This window comes from Urocampus carinirostris, chromosome 20, assembly GCF_059441175.1.
Source record: "Urocampus carinirostris isolate Australia breed hairy pipefish chromosome 20, RoL_Ucar_1.0, whole genome shotgun sequence".
NCBI lineage: Eukaryota > Metazoa > Chordata > Actinopteri > Syngnathiformes > Syngnathidae > Urocampus > Urocampus carinirostris.
In genome coordinates this window covers 26,608,691-26,629,815 of record NC_142368.1, presented here as the reverse complement: position 1 = coordinate 26,629,815, position 21,125 = coordinate 26,608,691, and the positions used below count along the sequence as shown (strand labels likewise).

Below are 21,125 nucleotides of genomic sequence, written 5' to 3'. Positions count from 1 at the left end.
ACTGGCTAAGAGAAAATCGAGGGCCTGACGATTCTGCCAGGCCATCCTAGATGTCTCATGTAATTGTTCTCCTATTGCACTAAAGGCCTCGTTAGTGTAATTAATAAAACGTTGTTGGTTGTAATAAATGTAATTAATCCATTCTGCTTTCTTATTTGTAGTTATCCAGATAAATATCGATTCCAATCCAGACTTAATTTCATTCCTAGCTTTAAATTCATCTGGAATTCCTCTCGGTTGTCTGATGGCATCTAGATATACTCGTCCATCCGGAACATATGCTCTCTTAACTCTGGCTTCTCCGGGAGTTCTTAGTACCTCATAAACCCCCTTGTACATTATATGGACAGGTACTTTCATTCTCACAAGTGTACACAATCCTATCCAATTTCATGGGAGCCTGTTCCTTAAATAGTCACCCCCACACATCCAGTAACTGTCTGCTACTGCGACTGATTCATCCCTAAAATAATGTATGTCCGGAATTGTCATTGTTACGTTTTTGCACGACTGATCATGCACACCTGGATTTTCAAACCATATTGTTTTCTCTGGAAGTAAAGGTTCCATCTTTGCGTGTGAAAACCAGGATAAAACCCAAGTTGTCTTACACTTCACTGTCGTGTTTCCTACCTCGTGTCCAATTAGGCCACTCAACTTATACCCACCATTCGCATAACATTCATACTCAGCGGTTCGATCTACTCGATACCTTGTTGGAGGGCCTTTTTGGTCCGTTGTTCGATGAAATTCTCTACACATCCTATACCTAATTTTCTCAGGTGTTGATGTCAGCCTTAGATAATAATGTCCACCTCTTTGACCAGAAGTAAATCTACATTCTATCGTACACATTGGCAGTGGAGGAGGTTTAACCACAAAGATTTGTGAAGCAAATCTTGGGTCTTTGCAAATCCGCCGCTGCTCCTCTGCACATGTCTTCATATTATGTTTTTCTGGAATTACAATTGAAACGCCTGGCGGTGCCATCGAGCATGCTATACATTCTTCATCTGTCATGTCTCTCGCGGTATACCATAACCATCTATACCACGTGTTGTACTTTACGTTTTCCCACCCACGTTCTTCCATTGGGTTAAAACTTTTTGGCCTAAATCCACCAAAGCCTAGTTGACTGTCCTGACTCTCAACTCCACCATCCGCACAATAGTCTTTGTATGCCAAACTTTTTTGAGTTTTTACTCCAATTGGCTTACCCACTATATCGTTTTGAGTTTTAACTTCAATTGCTTGTCTTATTGTAGGGCTCATGGTAACACCTTCTTCTAGATGTGGCTGCTTTGGCTGTTTAACCTCTGTAAAATTTTCCTGTATTTTACGTACTGTTAGTGTACTCATTTTTGGCCGTTGGCGTGTTGTAACCTCACTCTTTGGTGTTGTTGCCGTGGGTGTAGGTTTCTCTGATTTTTGGTGTGTTGTTACCACTCCCGTCTGTATCGTCAATTTAGGTGCTGGAGTGACCCACCAATTGGTCCACCAGCTGTTAGGGTTTGGCTTATTATCCGTCTGTACTGTCGTTAACATATTTGGTTTTTGGTATTCAGTCGGCACTTCGACTGGTTGTACGTCTCTCTTTTGTCGGACTAATCCCATAATACTCGGGATTTTAGTAGTTACAATTTGTTTACTATTGCGAATTGTACTTTCCAAATTTTCAACCGTTTCGGTATGTTGTACAGTAGTGTCACACTTAACCGGGCTGCTGTCTCTTTGATGCGTCAAGGTCTGCAACTGCAGTGCCGCTGTTCGGATCTCCGGCTGCACTTCCGGACCCGCGATTTCCATTCACCGCTGAGATTTCTCGAGCTTTGCTCCTAGTGACAACCATATCAGACAACTTATTACCACACACAACTTTATCATCCACATCTTGTTTTTCTAATTTAACGTTACTGCCCTGTTGATCTTGGTTGGTCTCATTGACGGTGGCGGCGTGAGCCTTGGTACAGTGGTTCAGATGATGCCAGGTTGAGCTGCCCTCGACCTGGACTGCGGTCGGCGTTGCCCTCACAACGGTGTACGGTCCCTCACGCCTCGGTTGGTTCCACTTTCGTCGAAACACCTTGATGTACACAAGATCCCCTGGGACCACCGTCTTCTTGAATGGTTGTTCGACCTTGGACTCTTGTCTCTTCACCTGCAGGTAGATGGCCTTCTGGAAAGCCGTCAATTTTCTCATATAGTCTCTCAGTTCAGTTTGTAGTTGCTCAAGCGGCGGCCCCTTATAGGGACCTCTCAGATGCGGCGCTGGCACTGGTCTGCCTGTTAGCATTTCATGCGGTGTTAAATGTGTGATCCGATGAGTTTGCATGCGATAACTCATCAGCGCTAACGGTAGCGCATCCACCCAGTTGAGCTTAGTACTCGCACAGATCTTGTTTATCTTTGATTTTAATGTTCCATTTACTCTTTCCACCATCCCCTGACTTTGTGGGTGATACACTGCACCCAACCGTTGTTCAATGTGTAATTTTTGTAGGATGCCCTTCACGACCTTTTGAACAAATGCTTATTATGAATATCTAAGCTTATTTCTGACGGTATACCAAATCGCGGAATAACTTCTCTGATTAAAAACTTAATTACTATCTCCGCACCTAGATCTTTTGATGGAACTGCTACATTTTCTGATATTATTCTCTGCAAAGATTTCACACTGGTTGAGCACTTCGTCTACTGTGGCCTGTAAATATGGAGACCAGTAACCTTTTTTCTTCAGCTGTTTAACAACCTCCCCCCTTGCACAATGATCTTTATTGTGCTACTGTCAACCGATATAAAATCAAAGGTATTTTCCTGTTACCTATTTTCCTTGAAAATCCTCCTGATGCTCCTGCATCTGGAGAGACACATCACTGTTTCCTGGAAAGCATATTCAAAATACAATTTAAGCAGTGTTCCTGTGTTAAAAATAAAATAATTTACAATCCAAATTTATCAATCTTCCTCAGATTTGTAAACACTTCGTCAATTAACAAGACCCTAATGAGACTTAAAGCAGACTTGTGTTGTTTGTTTTCCCGCCTCGTTGATGGCCTTGGGCCTCTGGCTCAGTCCATTGTGACGTTCACTCGTAATCCGCTGCTTGAATGTGTCCATGTGCCTTATCAGTGCAACACTGACCTTGGTCGTTGTCGGTTTTCTTTTTCTTTTTTTCTTGAAACTGGCTGTAATCAGTTCAGATTGCCCCCTGCTCACTGTTCGAGGACAACCTGGATGTGCTCCAGTGTCCCCACGACCCTGCTGTTGACAAGCGGCGCAGACAATGGATGAGTGAATGTCTTTGTTTGTTTGTTTGTTTTTTTTCCAGCTGTGTCCCCCTCACAGCGACCAGTATATTGTCCATCTTCAGTTCTTTTCAACAGTCCATTTGACTTCAGAATCCTGTTAAATCGGTAATGTTTACAAACTCGGATGTTTACTCTAGGTTAAATGACCATGCAGACATTATCTTAGCAATTATATTCTCAAATTTACCATGGTCTTCCTCAAATCGATTAATCTGCTCCTCATTGTCTTTTGAAAATGCTCTCTTCATTGACAAATCGTTTTCTTAATTTTACCCAAACTATATGAATTGCTCATCCCAACATATTTTCCAGTAAAGTAAGCTTCGTATATCTATCATAAACACCACTCGCACATTCTTTCTACATCCTGTTTACACTTATCATTAAAACCACTTTGTGCTACTAGTCATTCTCTATTAACACTGTGTCCGCGCGGGCGAGATTTGCATACAATAAAAAATAGTCATTCCACTCTTTATTTATTATTTCGTCCTTTTTTTCTCTTTTTCTTTTTTTACAAATCCTCCGCAGCCAAAAGAAAAAAAAAGAATCTACATCGCCTGCGCGTCTCTCACACAAGCGTTTAGCACACAAATATGGGGGGACGGAGTGCTAACGGAGACACATACATATGCCAGCACACACACATACCAACGCACATACATTCACAGAGAGAATACACGCAAATTTGGTGCAAGCTGGCACACACTTACAAAAAATAAGTTTTCTAAGACACGCGAAAGACACGAACACAAACGCACATACAAGACGTTAAAAGGCAAACGAACACATTACCACGGATCAGAAATATGTTAGTATTCCACACACACAGTCTTTACATCGCTTTTTCTATGCGATTTGTTTCTTAATAATAAAACATCTGATTAACTGCTCAATTTTCTAATCGCCGGTATAATCTTTTAGATTGCAGATTGCAGGAGTGTCATGCACCGCACTTGTAATTAAGTACTATATTCACACGCCTACGTCCCAAACCTCAATCCTCTAGAGAAACTCATTCCCGTATAAACGATATCTAGATTGTTCACTCTTGAACTGTCACTTCAGCCATGATGACGTCTTATCACCGCTTCTTTCACAGATCTTAAGACAATTATACGGACTGGAATTACCGTCCCTCCCATACACACAGACCGAGCGACCACTGCATCTTCTCAAATTTGGCAGTCAGTCCAAAAAAAAACAACACAAAATTCCCTGAGCACAGGATTATTGTCGGACAAAAATCTCAACTCACTCTAAACTCAATATATCTCATTCGTCCAAAATGGGCCTGACTGCGGACGAAAACGACATGCACGATTTGACAATAATTTGGCTCTCACGTCACAGACCCCTGCACTTCTACTTACCCCGACAAGCAAAACGAAATAAGGAAAAAAAAATTGTCTGGGGGCGGCAGTAGCTCAGGAGGTAGAGCACTCGTCTTGGGATCAAGGGATCCCAGTTCGAATCCCGGCTCGTCCATGTTACATGTCGAAGTTTCCTTGGGTAAGACACTGAACCCCTAATACCCCCAATAAGCAGGTTAGCGCCTTACATGGCTGCAAGGCCGCTATTGGGAAATGTGGAGCACATTGTAAAGCGCTTTGGGAAGTCATTGACTTGAAAAGCGCTATATAAATGCAGATCATTTCATTTCATTTCATTTCCTTACCTCAATTGCTCGTTGGGGCAGCGTTCACGACGAGAAGTCTCGTTTTTCGAGCCAATCACGTTGGGCGCCAGAAATGTTGACGAAATATATGTCGAGAATTCGTCTCGTACGCGTTCGAAGAATGCAGGAATCAGATGACGTCAGAGGGAGTTCTTGTTTTATTTGATACGACAGCGTCACAAGAAAACTCGGAAAATCTCAGATACGCGTGGGTTTTTATAGCTTCAATACAGCATATGGAACCGGTTTGGCCCACCCCGGTTGAGCCCAGTGAGAGGGCTTACGTAACTTCTTCGGAAATGTTTTCACCTCAGTTTTCTCAGAAAGTCTTTTTTAACAGATGTCAGCATGTTTCTATTCCACAACAATGACTGTGGGCCCCAGCAACCCCGTGACCCAACTGAGAATAAGTGGTGCTGGTAATGGATGGATGATTGTAAACACTTAAAGTTAATAATTGAAGTGTTTTTTATAAAATTTTGCAGATTTTAGAGAAAAATCAGGGTATAGAAAGACATGAAACATGTATTAACTATTAGAGATGTCAGGCACCAGGAAGGGAGACGGGAACCCAATTGCGTTAGTTTCTTAGTTTTATTGAGAAAGGAGACGTAAGCTGGCACCCATGATCCAGTGATCGTTGAGTGTGGGAAGCAGGTCGCTCAGGACGCGGAAATGGCACTTCTCTGGCGGGCGATAGCAGTGTCGAAGAGGTAAAGGCAGGTCGGGTCACCGGGGCGCAGGAGCAGAGACGTGATCAAACGGAAACAGGTCGAAGCCGGGAAACGTACAGGAGTCAAAAAACAGGGAGTCAGGTTCGGAAGGCTTGCCTTAGCGGGAGCTGAAGGTTCGCAACGATCGGATGTCGGGGGGTTTAAAAAGTGGCAAGGTGCCAATCAGCGACCAGGGCTGTTAGCGCCACCGGGGCAGCCGCAGGTGCCCTGAATCAGTAATCATGACAAGAGAGTTTTTTTTATGATTTTTTAGGCACAAGCAGTGTGAATTCCTAAACAAAAGACAATTTACATTCCAAGCTATATCCCTCCAATAAAAGACAATTTGATATGTATCTTTAATTATAGATCAAATTTGAATGAATCGCTCCGGTCCAATTTGATGCGTCCAAATATTTATTTTGAAATGCACCCACTTTATCAAACCCCTATTAAATAGATTCAAATGCAATTAGAAAACATTTAAACGTACCATGCTTCCTACTTTGGCATGCATTCCATGCATTCGGGGGATCAAGAGATCGCAGTTCGAATCCCAGCTCCTCCGTGTTACATGGGTAAGACACTGAACCCCTAATGCCCCCAATAAGCAATATGGCGGCGCCCTGTACGGTTTCTTACATTTTGGTCAAAAACCCCAGTCTTCGACTCAGTTTTTGAGGGAGAACAAAGACAACTCAAACTGCAGATTAATAAAAGATCGCAGTTTTTTGCTGGATATGCGAACATCCAGAAATCCAGTGCTCGTTGCTACGACCACTCTGGAGTGTTTACTTAGCCTCGGAGTGCTACGTCAACAAGACCCAGCGGCCTACAAAGCAGCGAAGAAAAGTGGCAAGAGGAGGCGCTGTGACCGGAGGAGGAAGCGAGGTTGTCGGGCCGGGCTAACGGCTAGGCTGAAGGCTAAACCCTTCAAAACGCCTCTCCCATCCATTTTCCTCTCCAACGTTCGCTCCCTGGACAACAAACTGGACCATTTACAAGTGGAACTTACATCGAACCGCGAGATGACGAACTGTTGCGCTATAATTCTGACGGAGACATGGCTAAACTCATCTATCCCGGATGACGCTGTTAGCATTGTGGGGCTAACGGCTTTCCGCGCTGATAGAAGCGGCGAGCTCACCGGTAAGAGCAGGGGTGGCGAACTATGCATTTATACCAACAACAACTGGTGTAGAAATGCTAGGATAATCTCGAATCACTGCTCACGAGACATTGAACTTTTGACGGTGATTTGCAGACCCTTCTACCTACCGAGGGAGTTTAGTGCTACCATCATTACTGCCGTGTACGTGCCCCCCAGCGCTAATACAAAGGAGGAAATGGACGTTCTCTACCGAACTGTGAGTGAACTGCAGCATGCTTACACCGAATGCATTTTTATTGCGGCGGGGGACTTTAACCAGGCCAACATGAAAACAGTTCTCCCACATTTCCACCAGCATGTCGACGTTGCTACAAGAGGTAGGAACACATTGGACTTGGCCTACACAAATATCAGAGGAGCATACAGAGCAGCCTCCCGCCCCCACCTTGGCTCATCAGATCACCTTTCTTATGCTAATTCCTGCATACAAGCCCCTGCTGACCAGAGAAAAACCTACAGTGAAGCAGGTGAGGGTGTGGACTGAGGGGGCAATGGAGGCACTACAGGACTGCTTTGAATGCACAGATTGGGACATGTTTAAATCGGCTGCCACTTACAACAACAAAATAAACAGATGAGTACGCCATGTCTGTGTCAGCCTACATCACTAAATGCGCAGAAGACGTCAGCAATACCAAAACCATCTGCACCCGTGACAATCAGAAGCCCTGGATGACTGCTGAGATACGCAAATTGCTAAAGGCACGGAACCTTGCCTTTAAATCTGGTGATGAGGAGGCGCTGAGATCAGCGAGGGCTAACCTGAATCGTGCTTTCAGACTAGCAAAGCGATCGCACAGTCAAAAAATTCAGGACCTTTTCCTCAGCACAACCAACACCAGTGATATGTGGAAAGGCATTCAGGCCATCACCAGATACAAGTCAACCACCGCCCCAGTGCAGGACACTAGCATGGACTTTCTGAATGACCTCAACAACTTCTTTGGGAGGTTTGAGGCACAAAATGGCACCCCTGCAGCGAAAGCGGTTCCACATCAGGACGAAAGAGCACTCCTCCTGGACTCAACTGACGTGAGTAAGACCCTGAGAAGGGTCAACACACTGAAGGCTCCAGGCCCGGACAACATTCCAGGGCGGGTCCTTAGGGAGTGCGCCGATCAGCTTGCTTGTGTACCAACAGACATTTTCAACACCTCGCTAGACCAAGCCACGGTACCATCATGCTTCAAGATTGCCACCATCATCCCAGTGCCAAAGAACCCCCATATCTTATCATTGAACGATTACCGGCCCGTTGCACTGACTCCCATCATAATGAAGTGCTTTGAGAGAATGGTTAAAGAGCACATCACCTCCAGTCTCCCCTCCTCACTCGACCCCTTTCAGTTTGCCTACCGGACAAACCGCTCCACCGGGGATGCCATCTCCTCTGCGCTTCACCTGGGCCTGACACACCTAGAGGAGAAGAACACCCATGTGCGGATGCTGTTCCTGGACTTCAGTTCAGCATTCAACACCATCATCCCACAACACCTGGTAGACAAAATGAGACTCCTGGGTTTTAACACCCCCCTGCGGAACTGGCTGCTGGACTTCCTCACTGACAGACCCCAGTCAATGCGGATTGGTCAGAACATCTCCGATGTCATCACCCTCAGCACGGGCTCCCCCCAAGGCTGTGTCCTGAGCCCCTTGCTGTTCACCCTGATGACACACGACTGCGTCCCTAGGTCAGCCACAAACCACATCGTGAAGTTTGCGGACGACACAACAGTGGTGGGCCTCATCAGGGACGACAACGACCTGGCCTACAGAGAGGAGATGGAGCAGTTGGTGGGCTGGTCCAGGGACAACAGCCTGGTCCTGAATGTTGACAAAACTAAAGAGATCATTATCGACTTCAGGAAAAAACAGCCCAACCATGCCCCACTTCTCATCAACAACAAGGCTGTGGAGGTTGTCAGCAGCATCAAGTTCCTAGGGGTGCACATCACAAACAAACTCACCTGGTCCGTGAACACTGCATCACTGGTGAAGAGGGCACAGCAGCGCCTGTACTTCCTGCGGAGGATGAGGAGAGCCCACCTGCCCCCACCCTCCCTCATCACATTCTACAGGGGCACCATAGAGAATATCCTGACCAGCTGTATCTCTGTGTGGTGTGGAGGCTGCAGCGCTTCCGACTGGGGTAGTGTGAGGAGGGTGACGAGGACAACAGAGAAAATCATCGGGACTTCTCTCCCCTCCATTCAGGACATTGGCCAGAAGCGCTGCCTATCCCAAGCCAAGAACATTATCAGCGACCCCTCCCACACCCATCATGGACTGTTCACTCTGCTCGCCTCTGGGAAGAGGTACTGCAGTGTGCGGTGCAGGACCACCAGGTTCCACAATAGTCTTGTCCCCCTGGCCATTAGACTGTTAAATGGTCAATCAAACACATAGTAAATCTAAACTGCTGCTAATTTGTACATCTGTTGGTTTTGTTTGACTTTTTTGCACTACTGGCAGTTCTTTATAGCTAACCACTCCTTGCACATCTGTTCTCTGAGTTGAGATTTTTGTCCGACAACATCGTACTACATTGTTATTGTTACTGTTTACCTGACTTGTTTACCTGACTGCCCATTTTGCACATCTGGTTAGCTGCTCCTCTTGCACTCTTTGCACTACTGTAAAATACTATACATAGCCATAATTATTTAGTAAATTATTTGTACTCAATACTCCAATTCAATACAACATTTTATTTATATCTGTACATTCAAGGAAACTGTGCGGGTCAGATGTATCGACATTTCGTTCTGTATAGACGTGTACTAGAATGACAATAAAGTAGATCTGAATCTGAATCTGAATCTGAAGCAGGTTAGCGCCTTACAAGGCTGCACGGCGGCTTGGGAAATGTGAAGCCCACTGTAAAGCGCTTTGGCAAGTCTTGACTTGAAAAGCGCTATATAAATGCAGATCATTTCATTTCATTGGGGCGACAGTGCCCAGGAGGTAGAGCGCTTGTCTTGGGATCAAGAAATCGCAGTTCGAATCCCAGCTCCTCCGTGTTACATGTCAAAGTGTCCTTGGGTAAGACACTGAACCCCTAATACTCCCAATAAGCAGGTTAGCGCCTTACATGGCTTCACAGCCGCTATTGGGCAATGTGAAGCACATTGTAAAGTGCTTTGGGAAGTCATTGACTTGAAAAACGCTATATAAATGCAGATCATTTCATTTTCATTTCATTCTTCTAACACATAAAAAATGAAAAATAAAATTTCAACATATGCATATTTTTCTACCCATCCGCAGATTTAGTACAAATATATTTAAGTTGATTTGACCACACATTGGCAGCTAAACGCTTCCCTCATCATGAATTGTCAGAAATTATTTCCAATTACGATGCACAGCTAATTGTGAAAACATTTATGAAAAACAGTGAGAAACAGTGCTGTGCAGAATAAATCTCATCTCCCATCTCATTAGCTGCACCGCTTATTCCCAGTAGGGTCGCGGGGGTGCTGGAGCCCATCCCAGCAATCATCGGGCAGTGGGCAGGGGACACCCTGAACTGGTTGCCAGCCAATCGCAGGGCACACAAGGACAGACAACTCGCTCGCTCATTCACACCTAGGGACAATTTGGACCAGCCAATCCACCTAAAATGCATGTCTTTGGAATGTGGGAGGAAACCGGAGTGCCCGGGAGAAACTCACGCAAGCACGGGGAGAACATACAAACTCCGCACAGGAAGTCCAGTAGCTGGATTTGAACCCACACAGGAGGTTCCCAAGACCTTAGAACTGTGCCGCACACGCACTAACCACTGCACCGCCGTGCTGCCTTGCAAAATAAATGATGGGGGTTAAATAATAGTTGTGGCACCCTGTGCATTTGATGTGTCTGGCAATGGCCGTGATGCTTGGGGTTGTTTTTCTTTGTTATTTTCTTGGCACCCTAGATAAAGGTTTTCTACAGCTTAAGTCCATCCATTCATTATCTGCGCCACTTATCCTCAATAGGGTCACGGGGGTACTGGAGCCCATCCCAGCTACCTTCAGGCAATAGGCAAGGGACACACTAAGCTGGTTGCGAGCCAGTCACAGGGCAGACAAAGACAAACAAATCACTTGCTTATTCACACCTAGGGACATTTTGGACCAGCCAATTAACCTCTCATGCATGTTTGTGGAATGTGGGAGGAAGACGGAGTGCCTGGAGGAAACTTACGCAAGCACGTAGAGAACATGCAAACTCTGCACAGGAAGGCTGATAGCTGGATTTGATCCCATGACCTAAGAACTCTGCCGCAGAAACGCTAACCACTCAGCCGCCACAGCTTAAGTCAAGTTGAATTAATGTCTTTTATTATTAAATTCAAGACCAAGTCGACAAAAAAAATAAAAAACACAAATGAAACAAACAAAACAGAAAAACTACATAAATTAGAAGCCATTTTAAACAAATATTTATTTTATTTATATATCTTGCATCTTTAAAATCACATTTTGGTCCAACATGGCACTCTCCAAAGTTTTAGACATGGACAACAATAAATAAAAACAGTACAGTACATTGATCTTCAGTCAAAACTGGGAGACAACTACTAATTCAATAGAACCCTTCTGCTACATTCATGAAGCATTTTTATCATAATGCATGGAAAAAAATGCCTTTTTTTATTATATATTTTAAGTTCAAAACAATATAAATCTTATATGTTCATATTTTTAGGACTTTCGGAAATTGGATTTATGACGTTTGAATGCAAATTAAGGCCTTATTTTTAGAATAATGAATTTAATGCCTTTCAAGACTTTTCAAGGATCCGCGGGAACAGTGTCTAGATGGTAAAGTCTCACCATATCAGACAAGCTTTGAGTCATTTTGTCTTCAAATGGCAACAGTATCATTTTGGAGATAAAGATAATTACATCGCGGGCAAGAGTGCGGTTGTTATTTCGTCTTTAGTTTCTGGTGGGCGACCCTTTGTCTGACCTACACTGGACGGATAAGCCTAACCTTAGAAACGGCCCAGAGTAAACATCCTTTAAGATGTGTCAAAATGACTGTTTTGCGCCAGATTCCTAACGGCATCAAATTTTCAGTACCCTCGAGACGTTTTAACCAAGCAAAGAGATCATTTAACGATGACGTTCGGGTTGATTTATTCCGGACACGACATCTGGTGTTTGTTGACCGGAATGTGTGGCAAATGATCAAGTTCAGACCAAGCGGACAACAAAGGATGGAATGCCACAAATAATCTTTCAGCTAAATTGAGGGTCCTTGAGGATTGAATGTTGAAGATGAGCGAGCTAGCCAAATTGTTAAAAAGGAAAAACAATTGTCTATTCATAAGCTAGACAGGGTTCCCCCAAGCTCCTAAAAACTTGAAAAAGTTTTAAATGTGATACCTGCAAATCAGGGCATTAAAAGGGTCTTTAGGTTTTGTCTACAAGTTTAATCTGTATAGGACAACCCAGGACCTTTGTAAGGGATAAGCTGCTCAGAAAATAAATGAATGAAATATATAAATCAAGTCAAGTCAAGTCACATTTGTTTATATAGCTCTTAATCACAAAAATGTCTCAAAGGACTGCACAGGATTACAATGACACAAATTACCTGATAAAAACCAACATGCGGGCAAGGAACAACTCAAAACCTCAGCGTGAGGAAAAAGAGAAACCTTGAGAAGGGACCTCACAGGTGGTAATCCCCCTTTCAGGATGACCAGGATGAATTACATTTAGCATTACAGTACACAAACATAGTAAACACAAGGTAACATGTTAAAAATTTGTCCGGAAAGTGCATGACGGCAACGACGCCCCCAGCCTATAAACAAGTCCAGCAGTGCTAACAAATACTACAAATCTCCATTAGTTACTACGTGAGGTTACAGCAAATTACAAAATTTTCATTTTCTATGAAAACTTGGAAAATTGGGGGATAAAAAGCAATGCTCATTTATCAAGGTTCCCACAGGGTCTTAAAAACTTGAAAAAGTTTTAAATTTGATAACCGCAATCTAAGGCCTTGAATAGGTTTTAAATTTTGTTTACAAGTTTTAATTTTAACTCTCTAATGTCTGCCTGATAGAGCTAATAACTGCAGAATAAGTAACACACCAAAGCATTGAACGTTGCGTCGTAAAATTATTTTCTTTTGTTTTTGAGTTTATCGATCTCTGATCAATTAATTTAATGTGTCGGTCACAAAATCCAGATTACAGCGTTTTTGAACAGCATTACATAGTAGCTTTACCTACGTCAGTCTCAAACCCACTGTTGTTGTCAGAGTAACTTTGGGATCGATGGTGTAGGTTGAACCCCTTGTGGTTGAGTGATTCCAAGTATAACAGGGTTTTGGCTGCACTAGGGAATGGGTGGGAGTGGTTGCCGAGCTAACAGTTGCACCGGTTGTGGCTGGGGTGTCGGGTACACGGGGAATAACAGCGGCTGTTGGGCGCAGACCTCTGTCACGGGGTTGCCCAGCTGACGTCCGGAACCCGTTGTGGTGGCGTGCAGCTTTGCCATCCCGGATGGTTCCGGATTCACACCTACATAATCACCCGCCTCCACCCACCCGGTGGCAAAAAGGACCGTGTGAGCGGTCAGTGTGAGCAGTCAGTGTGAGCGGTCAGTGTGAGCGGTCAGTGTGAGCGGTCATGGTAAGCGGTCGGGTCTGCGGCATTCCCCAGGGCCCTGTATTCATCACGTCCAATAGACAACAGCGGGTCGCGAGTTACCGCAGCGCCTAAGTTGGTCCGTACCTGTCCTCGACTCCCCGCGCAATCTTGCTCATGGCCGTCTCAGTCACACCCTTAGTCCAGGCCACGGGTCGGAGGCCAGTCTCCCCTGTGCCAATGCGAGATTAGGTATAAAAGTACCCACGAAGCCTTTCATTTGCAGTATTCAGATGTTTAGCCTGCTTTTATGTAACAAGTTCATTGTTGAAAAGAAGTCAGATGGCTGCAATTTATAGACAGACAATGTGTCGTTTCGTATCGCTTGAGTCACAAAGCTCCGTTTTGGAATCCGCCGACCGTCTCCTTCAACATAGCAGCCTCCTTGTAATTGGAAAGAAATCATTCCTGTGATGGGGTTTGTCTTAACGGGATCCTCATGGTTTTGTTGCACTGAGCTCTGAGCCAAGTAGACCACATCAGTGTTCTGTGACAACTGCTGACGTTGATGTGTTTTAGCAGGCAATTAAGTCATAAGTTAAATACATTTTCCGCAAAGTATTAGTTCATCCTTGTCAGGCTGATCTTTTGATGGGGTTAGCAAAAGAGTTTTAGGTCAAAATCCTTCCTTGTACGAGAAATTATAGTTCAACTATCTCAGCAATTTTTTCCCTTCATCAAACCAACTAAACGTTCAAATCATGCTTTCCAGCCGCTAAATTTTGGTTGCTATTCATATTTTACCCTTCTTTTGCCTTGTCTTTGTCCTGTCATCATGCTTGTGCTATCCAGCGGTGTCATATCCTTCTAGTTTCAAGAAGACCCCACCTCCAGTACCCCCACGTTCCACCACCAAGCCTCTTATCTCTGTGACAGCCCAGAGCAGCACTGAATCCACCCAAGATGCCTACCAAGAGGGCAGGCAACAACGAGGCGGTCTGTGGGCCACTGACAGCCTCGGAAGACCCATGTATAGCTCTGTAGATAGCTTGGACAGCTCAAAGGCGGTCATGATGGCCATGGAGTCGGCGCCGCCAAAGAGGCACGCATCTTTGGGCAGTCACACTTCTATCCAAACATGTGACAAAGCTGTGTTGGTATCCAAAGCGGAAGAGTACCTCAAAACCCCTAGATCATCTATTGGCATTCAGGTATTTATGGACATTGCTTTTAATCGATGTTTGAAACCCCATTTAGAGTACAACATCAAGATCAGATTTTTCACAAATCCAAAGGCAAAATATTGTCTAAATGTCATGAACTTAGGTCAGATCCTGACCAGATTTATCAAATCAAGAATGATGCCACAATTGTTCTGAAATGTTCTGGTCCTAAATATGTCTAGACTAAGGTCAACACCAGAGCAGGTTTGTCAGACAAAATCTAGAAGCCCATATAGAGAGTGGTGACAATCAATGTTCCCTCTAAGCTGCATGTGTGCGCAATTGTGCACTACTCAGAGCTTTTCCACGCACAAGAAAATCTAGCCAGCTCACAAAAATCAGGGCTCGAAATTGCTAATTAAGAAGCGAATTAAGTCAAAGTTACAGTACATGAAGGTAAAAATACATGGGTTCCCCTGACGTTGTGAACGAAGTTGAGTAAAGTCAGTAGAGTTTTTTGAGAACCGGCTTCTTCAGCTCGGCTCACTAAAAGGATCCGGCTCTTTCGGGTCCTAAACGGCTCTTCAGGTTGTTTTTGCTTCTTTCATCCCTATATGACCAAATATTATGTAAAATTATGCACAAAATGACTTAAAGGAAGGGGGAATAGAACAAAAAAGAAAAAAAAATACCCAAATGAAAAAGTAGTGAAAAGCTGAGAATAAAAGAACAAAAGGAAGAAAAAAAAGAAGGAAACTTTCAGAAAAAAGCCAGAAAAAAGAAAAGAAAGAAACAAAGGGGAAAAAGTAAATAGAGAACAAAAAGCAAAAAGTAACAGCTGGGAAAAAATAAACACAATGCGATTTTTTTTAAAGGAATTAAAAAAAAATAGAAAAAAACAGGGAAAAAGAAGAAAAAGTTTGTGTTGCATTCAAATAAATTCCAATTATACCAAGTCAATCTTGTTGCCAACATAATAATAATAATAATAATAATTTCCTTGTATTGTCATTCTGTGTAACAATGTACACAGAACGAAATGTCGATTGCACCTGACCCGTTGTAGCGAGCCGATGCATTGTACTTCCACTAAAAATATGATTAAATACAGTTGTGTATCATGCAACCGACTAAATAAGCCCCCAAAAATGTTAGTATTATGCGACAAAAGATACCAGGAAAAAAAAAGAAATGGAAATCTTGTGAAAGAATTGTTGTAAAAACAAATTACGTTTATAGGCCGTACAAACTTTGCAATAATACTAAGGTCAATTCATTCAAAAGTGACTTTTTTTTTTTTGCATTGCCGGAAACTCGGCAAAATGTAACCTGATGTCAAGTTTTGGACAGGTTTGATAAAGACTTAGTTGCCACACTTGGGATTCCTGTTGCTCACTGTTGTTTAAAGCGTTGCACACCGACTTTGTGTGAACGCTCAGACCCGTGGAAAATTAGAGGGAACATTGGTGACAATCAAATTATCTAGATTTTAAAGGTCAGTCTTGATCCACTCATAAAGGCTCGTTCCAGATTAAGACCAGAAAAGATCCAGGGAGGCTATGTATAAACTAACTAAATCGCAAAGACTAAAAAAAAGAGACCCTGACAAGTTCAAGAAGGCCAGATAAAATGTGAGGCCATAAAAAATCCAGAAGCCCACCCTGGCTGAAAGATCTCCACAATGAAGGGTAGTTCCTCTTTGGGTCTAGAGGCATATGGCCATGTCTTAACCATATGAATCAGAAGGTACAGAAAGCGGGGCAGGTTCAGAAGACTATAACTAAAGAACCAGGGCCGACCAAGTCTGGAAGTCAAGATCCAGAAAATCTCCATAACGTGTGTGAATGAAGATTCAGTTCTTAACTAGGTCTAGAAGACCAGGATCCCAAACATGTTTTTCCGGTAAGGTGTAGATGGCTCTATATGTAGATTATGGACAATCCAGGTCCGAAAGGTTAGATTTTGGGAACCATAAGTTGGAGGTCATTTCATAATAACAGAAAAGCTGAAGATTTATTTTACACGGTCAATTGTGCCATCTCTTCACCAGGTGGAGACTGTGACAGACTCTGAGACTGAAAGCAAAGGCCTTCCTCAATTTCACTCTATAGGTATCCAGGTTGAGGATCATAAAAGGTATGTGGAAGTTTTTGTCCATTACTCCTAACCTTGTCCGGGATTTGTTCGTACATCAACATTGACCTCTACATGTTTAGACGTGGGCGGGTGAAGCGTTCCAACAGCGTCACTACGGCAGTGCAGGCCGACTTGGAGCTCGAGGGTTTCCCCTCCATGGAGGACAAGGGCCTGCAGTTTGGCGGTGCTTTCGGACGCCACTCCGAGCCAAGCACCCCAACCCAGTACGGGGCCATCCGCACGGTTCGCACCCAGGGCCTGTTTAGCTACCGCGAGGACTACCGGGCCTCCAGCGGGCCCCCCAGTCCACAGCCAGAATCCTGGCTGGCAGAACCCAGCTTGGAGTCTGGCGAGACAGGCCGAGTATCTCCGCTTCGCAGGGACGGAGGCTGGTTCATGCAGCTTCTTCACAATGAATCCAAAAAGATGGAGGGATGGTGTAGAGAAATGGAGAGGGAGGCTGAAGAGCACGATTTGTCGGAGGAGAGTGAGCATCTTTTGGTTTTGTCATATAACAAAATAAAACGTGGTCATACGACCATTAGCTCTAGATTGAAATTGCCAACAGTCCTAAACTTCAGTCTTCTTTCTGTTAATTGTATGCCAGTCAAAAATTGATGAGTTTGTTGTCACGGACGGGTTAGACGTCAAACCAACTAGAGTTCTCAATGTGATGTGTATGTTGCCAGGGACTGGGAAAGACTTGAGTTGAATCCTGTGTTAGACATTCCTCCAAAATGAATGTGTTTGTTGCTATGGACGAGTATACACACAAATCCAACTAGAGTCATAAACTTGAGTTAAAAATTGATTCGCTTGTTTTTTGGAAGGATATATATAGACGTCAATCATCCAATTGAGCTATCAGTTTAATACTTGAAATATTTTTTGCTTTCTACACTTATGCAAAGAGTTTATGATAGTCAATTGGGTCTTGAAACAATCTAGAATTAATTATTTTTGTAATCAGGGCCAATTTTGGGTTCAGAGCTTTGGGGTTGCTAAGCACCCAATGTGCCTGGCGGGTAAAAGTAAAACATTAATTTCACTTAAAATTATTTAGGATTATTCAACACTGTCCACACACCTGGCTTATACCATGGGTTGCAAACCACGGCCCGCGGCCCGTCAGGCTTTTTCATCTGGCCCACTAAACAAAAATATAATTATATTTATAATAGTAATTAAAGTATTACTCATAAAGAATGTTTTTGGTGCAAACTCTTTCCCTATTGTTCCTTTGTGTGTCTTAAACAAAAATTCTAATACAGAAATACTTCAAAAATGCAAAAAAATTACTAAAATACCTAACATCAAATTTAGTTCTTAAAGACAGGGAACCAGTTTTATTATTTTGCTTTCATTCTGAAAAGTACAAATAAATCTATTGAAATATTACATATTATAAATATACAGTATTACTAAAACAAAAAATACTACTACAGAAATATTACAACAGAAATACTACAAAAATACACAGTAATAATTTAAAAATACTACATAACTACTATAGAAACTTTAGACTAATTAAAAAAATAGAACTATAGTAATACTACAAAAATATTATCAATGTAATCCAAACATTATACAAAGGAAATACTACAAAAACCCCATGGCAGAAATTCTACAAAAGGAAAAAAAAACTACTGGTGTACAGCTTTTATTCTACAGAGATACCACATAAATCCGACATAAAAAAATAATACGAAAATACTAAAGAAAAAATAACAATAATACTAAAAAACTAAATATCAAATTAAGTGCTAATACATTATTTTGTTTTAATTGTGAGTGTTTCAAAACAAATTAGATGAAACTCATCTATTTTAAAAGAAATCTAATTATCATCTCATCTCATCAGCCGTACCGCTTATCCTCATTAGGGTCGCGGGGGGCTGGAGCCCATCCCAGCCATCTCCGGGCAGTGGGCAGGGGACACCCTGAACTGGTTGCCAGCCAATCGCAGGGCACACAGGGACAGACAACTCATTCTCTCATTCACACCTATGGACAATTTGGACCGGCCAATTCACCTGAAATGCATGTTTTTGGAATGTGGGAGGAAACCAGAGTGCCCGGAGGAAACCCACGCAAGCACGGGGAGAACATACAAAATCCGCACAGGAAGCCTGGAGCTGGATTTGAACCCACGACAGGTTCCCATGACATGAACTGTGCCGCAAAAGCGCTAACCACTGCGCTGCCATGCTGCCATCTAATTATCAATAAACCATAATTCAACATTCAGGTAACGTATTTATATGTTTTAGTGAAGTCGGTACCAGGTATTTTCATCGACAACAATGTTAAGTATCATATCATCTGGGCTATAAAACATAAAACACCTGTACATGAACGGATCCTTTGACCTCTTCTACGCAATACAATTAAGTGATGGGTCAGTTTTATTACGTCAAAAATAAGTTTGTTTCGAATTTATAAGGTGGAATTTGTCCCAAAAATGAATTTTTTTGATTCTCTCTGTTTTCAGTTCTTGGGAAAATCCGGAGTGCAGTCGGAAGCGCTCAGCTGCTCATGTCCCAAAAGTTTCAGCAGTTTTACTGGCTGTGTCAGCAAAATCTGGTAAGTGAAGTATAGAGTATTCCACGTTTGGTTAGCATTCCGTTTTGCAATGTCAGAAAATGATCAAACAATGTTAAAGCATGTGAAGTGAATACTGTGTAGGAGGCGGCAGTAGCTCAGGAGGTAGAGCGCTCGTCTTGGGATCAAGGGATCCCAGTTCGAATCCCGGCTCGTCCGTGTTACATGTTGAACTGGCCTTGGGTAAGACACTGAACCCCTAATACCCCCAATAAGCAGGTTAGCGCCTTACATGGCTGCAAGGCCGCTTTTGGGAAATGTGGAGCACATTGTAAAGTGCTTTGGGAAGTCATTGACTTGAAAAGCGCTATATAAATGCAGATCATTTTCATTTCACGTGTTTTGAGTCAATGACATTTATATGTGATTTGACTGATACTGGTGGAATGTGAGGTTGGGGAGGGGGGCGTTAGCTTGCATTTGCGCATCAAAGGTCGCCATGGGAACTCTGCCACACAGGGTCCGCCCCTCCCAAGAGACTGGAACCCAGAGCTGGTACACGTCTCACCTCGCAAAGGTAGTCTGAATTTGGCCAGCAAAAAGGGCAAGAGGGCACATCCCAACAGGAAGAACTGGACCAAACCCTGGCTGTCGTGACAAAGTTTCAGCTCAACAAACAGCCAGAGAACCTTGCCAAGTCCGCAGCCAAGCGTGGTCAAGCTAGCAGCCGAACCGGTGGGACAAGGCCAGCAAGAAACCTCAAGCCACCAGCAGTCAATCTCTGCTTTAACACCCTGCATTCCGTGGTCCTCGTCCCAACCGGGTCACAAGCCTACCAGGATTCCTCATCGCTCTACAGCCGAGGACATAAAGACTGGGCCGTCATCTTCCTCAAAGCAAAAGTCGTTGTTGCTAGGGATTGGTATCTGTGTGACGTTAAAGGGGGAACTCTATCAAAATACAATAACGTAATAATCAATCCAACATCCAAATGGTGCCAGTTTAAGTTGTCAACTTCTAGTTGTCTTTGTTTCATTTTCTTATGATTGTTTTGTGTTCTGTTTAAGCTCTTCAGTAGACGATTCGTCAAAGAAAAGTCCATATATCCAAGAGTGTGTGTGTGTTGATTAAAGTATTTTGAACTATCAATACGGTAATAATATTTCACCTAAAGTGTGTGAAGCCACCTTTCCGAATAACTAAACAAGGTTTTTCATCTGTTTTTCTGACACAATGATACAAAAACGTATGTGGTGTTCCAAAAAGGCCAGATGAGATTTGAAAAGAATAAACCCTCTGTATTTCAATTGGTCAGTAAATTGTTTTTTAGAATACCTTATTTACAACCCATATTTGCTAAAGAAGGAACACAATTTTTTGCGTGTTCCCTCAATACCGGACAACGATGTTTTTAATTGAAAGTTGCATTGTCGGTAAACGTTTCTTCCTCCCCCTGCTTGAGCTTGGAGAATCTTTTTCACCCTCCGGCAGAAAGACCGCAGCAATCAATACGGGTCCCCCAGTCACCACAGTCAATCCCTCTGCAAACGGAAGGGGAATTCCAATCGGAAGGGGCTTGAAGGTTGTTGTTTTTTTTTTGATTGGGCTTTCGAGTGTGATAAGGCCACACTGCATTTCTCCTCCTCACCTAGCAGAAGCATCAGGAAATAAGATCAGAGCTGCAGGGGGAAAAAGAGACAATAAATCTTATATCGGCAAGATTACTCATAAAGATTAGTTTATTTGCCCTAGTAGGGAAAAAATACTGCACAAAATGTTTCCAACATTTTTAGTCCTATAACAGTGGTCTCAACTGGTCTGAC

General features: G+C 43.2%; 1 protein-coding gene across 3 annotated transcripts in view; it reads left to right on the top strand.

The window, feature by feature from the left end:
* The window catches only part of dlgap2b (discs, large (Drosophila) homolog-associated protein 2b), a 226,557-nt gene that overhangs the window by 168,097 nt on the left and 37,335 nt on the right, over positions 1 to 21,125 (top strand). For all 3 annotated transcript variants that reach the window (XM_088324989.1, XM_088324990.1, XM_088324988.1), the window contains 4 exons: positions 14,315 to 14,673; positions 16,676 to 16,761; positions 16,842 to 17,248; positions 19,253 to 19,344. In XM_088324989.1, the coding sequence (XP_088181115.1) occupies positions 14,315 to 14,673; positions 16,676 to 16,761; positions 16,842 to 17,248; positions 19,253 to 19,344 (944 nt within the window). The remainder of the gene's footprint in view (positions 1 to 14,314; positions 14,674 to 16,675; positions 16,762 to 16,841; positions 17,249 to 19,252; positions 19,345 to 21,125) is intronic.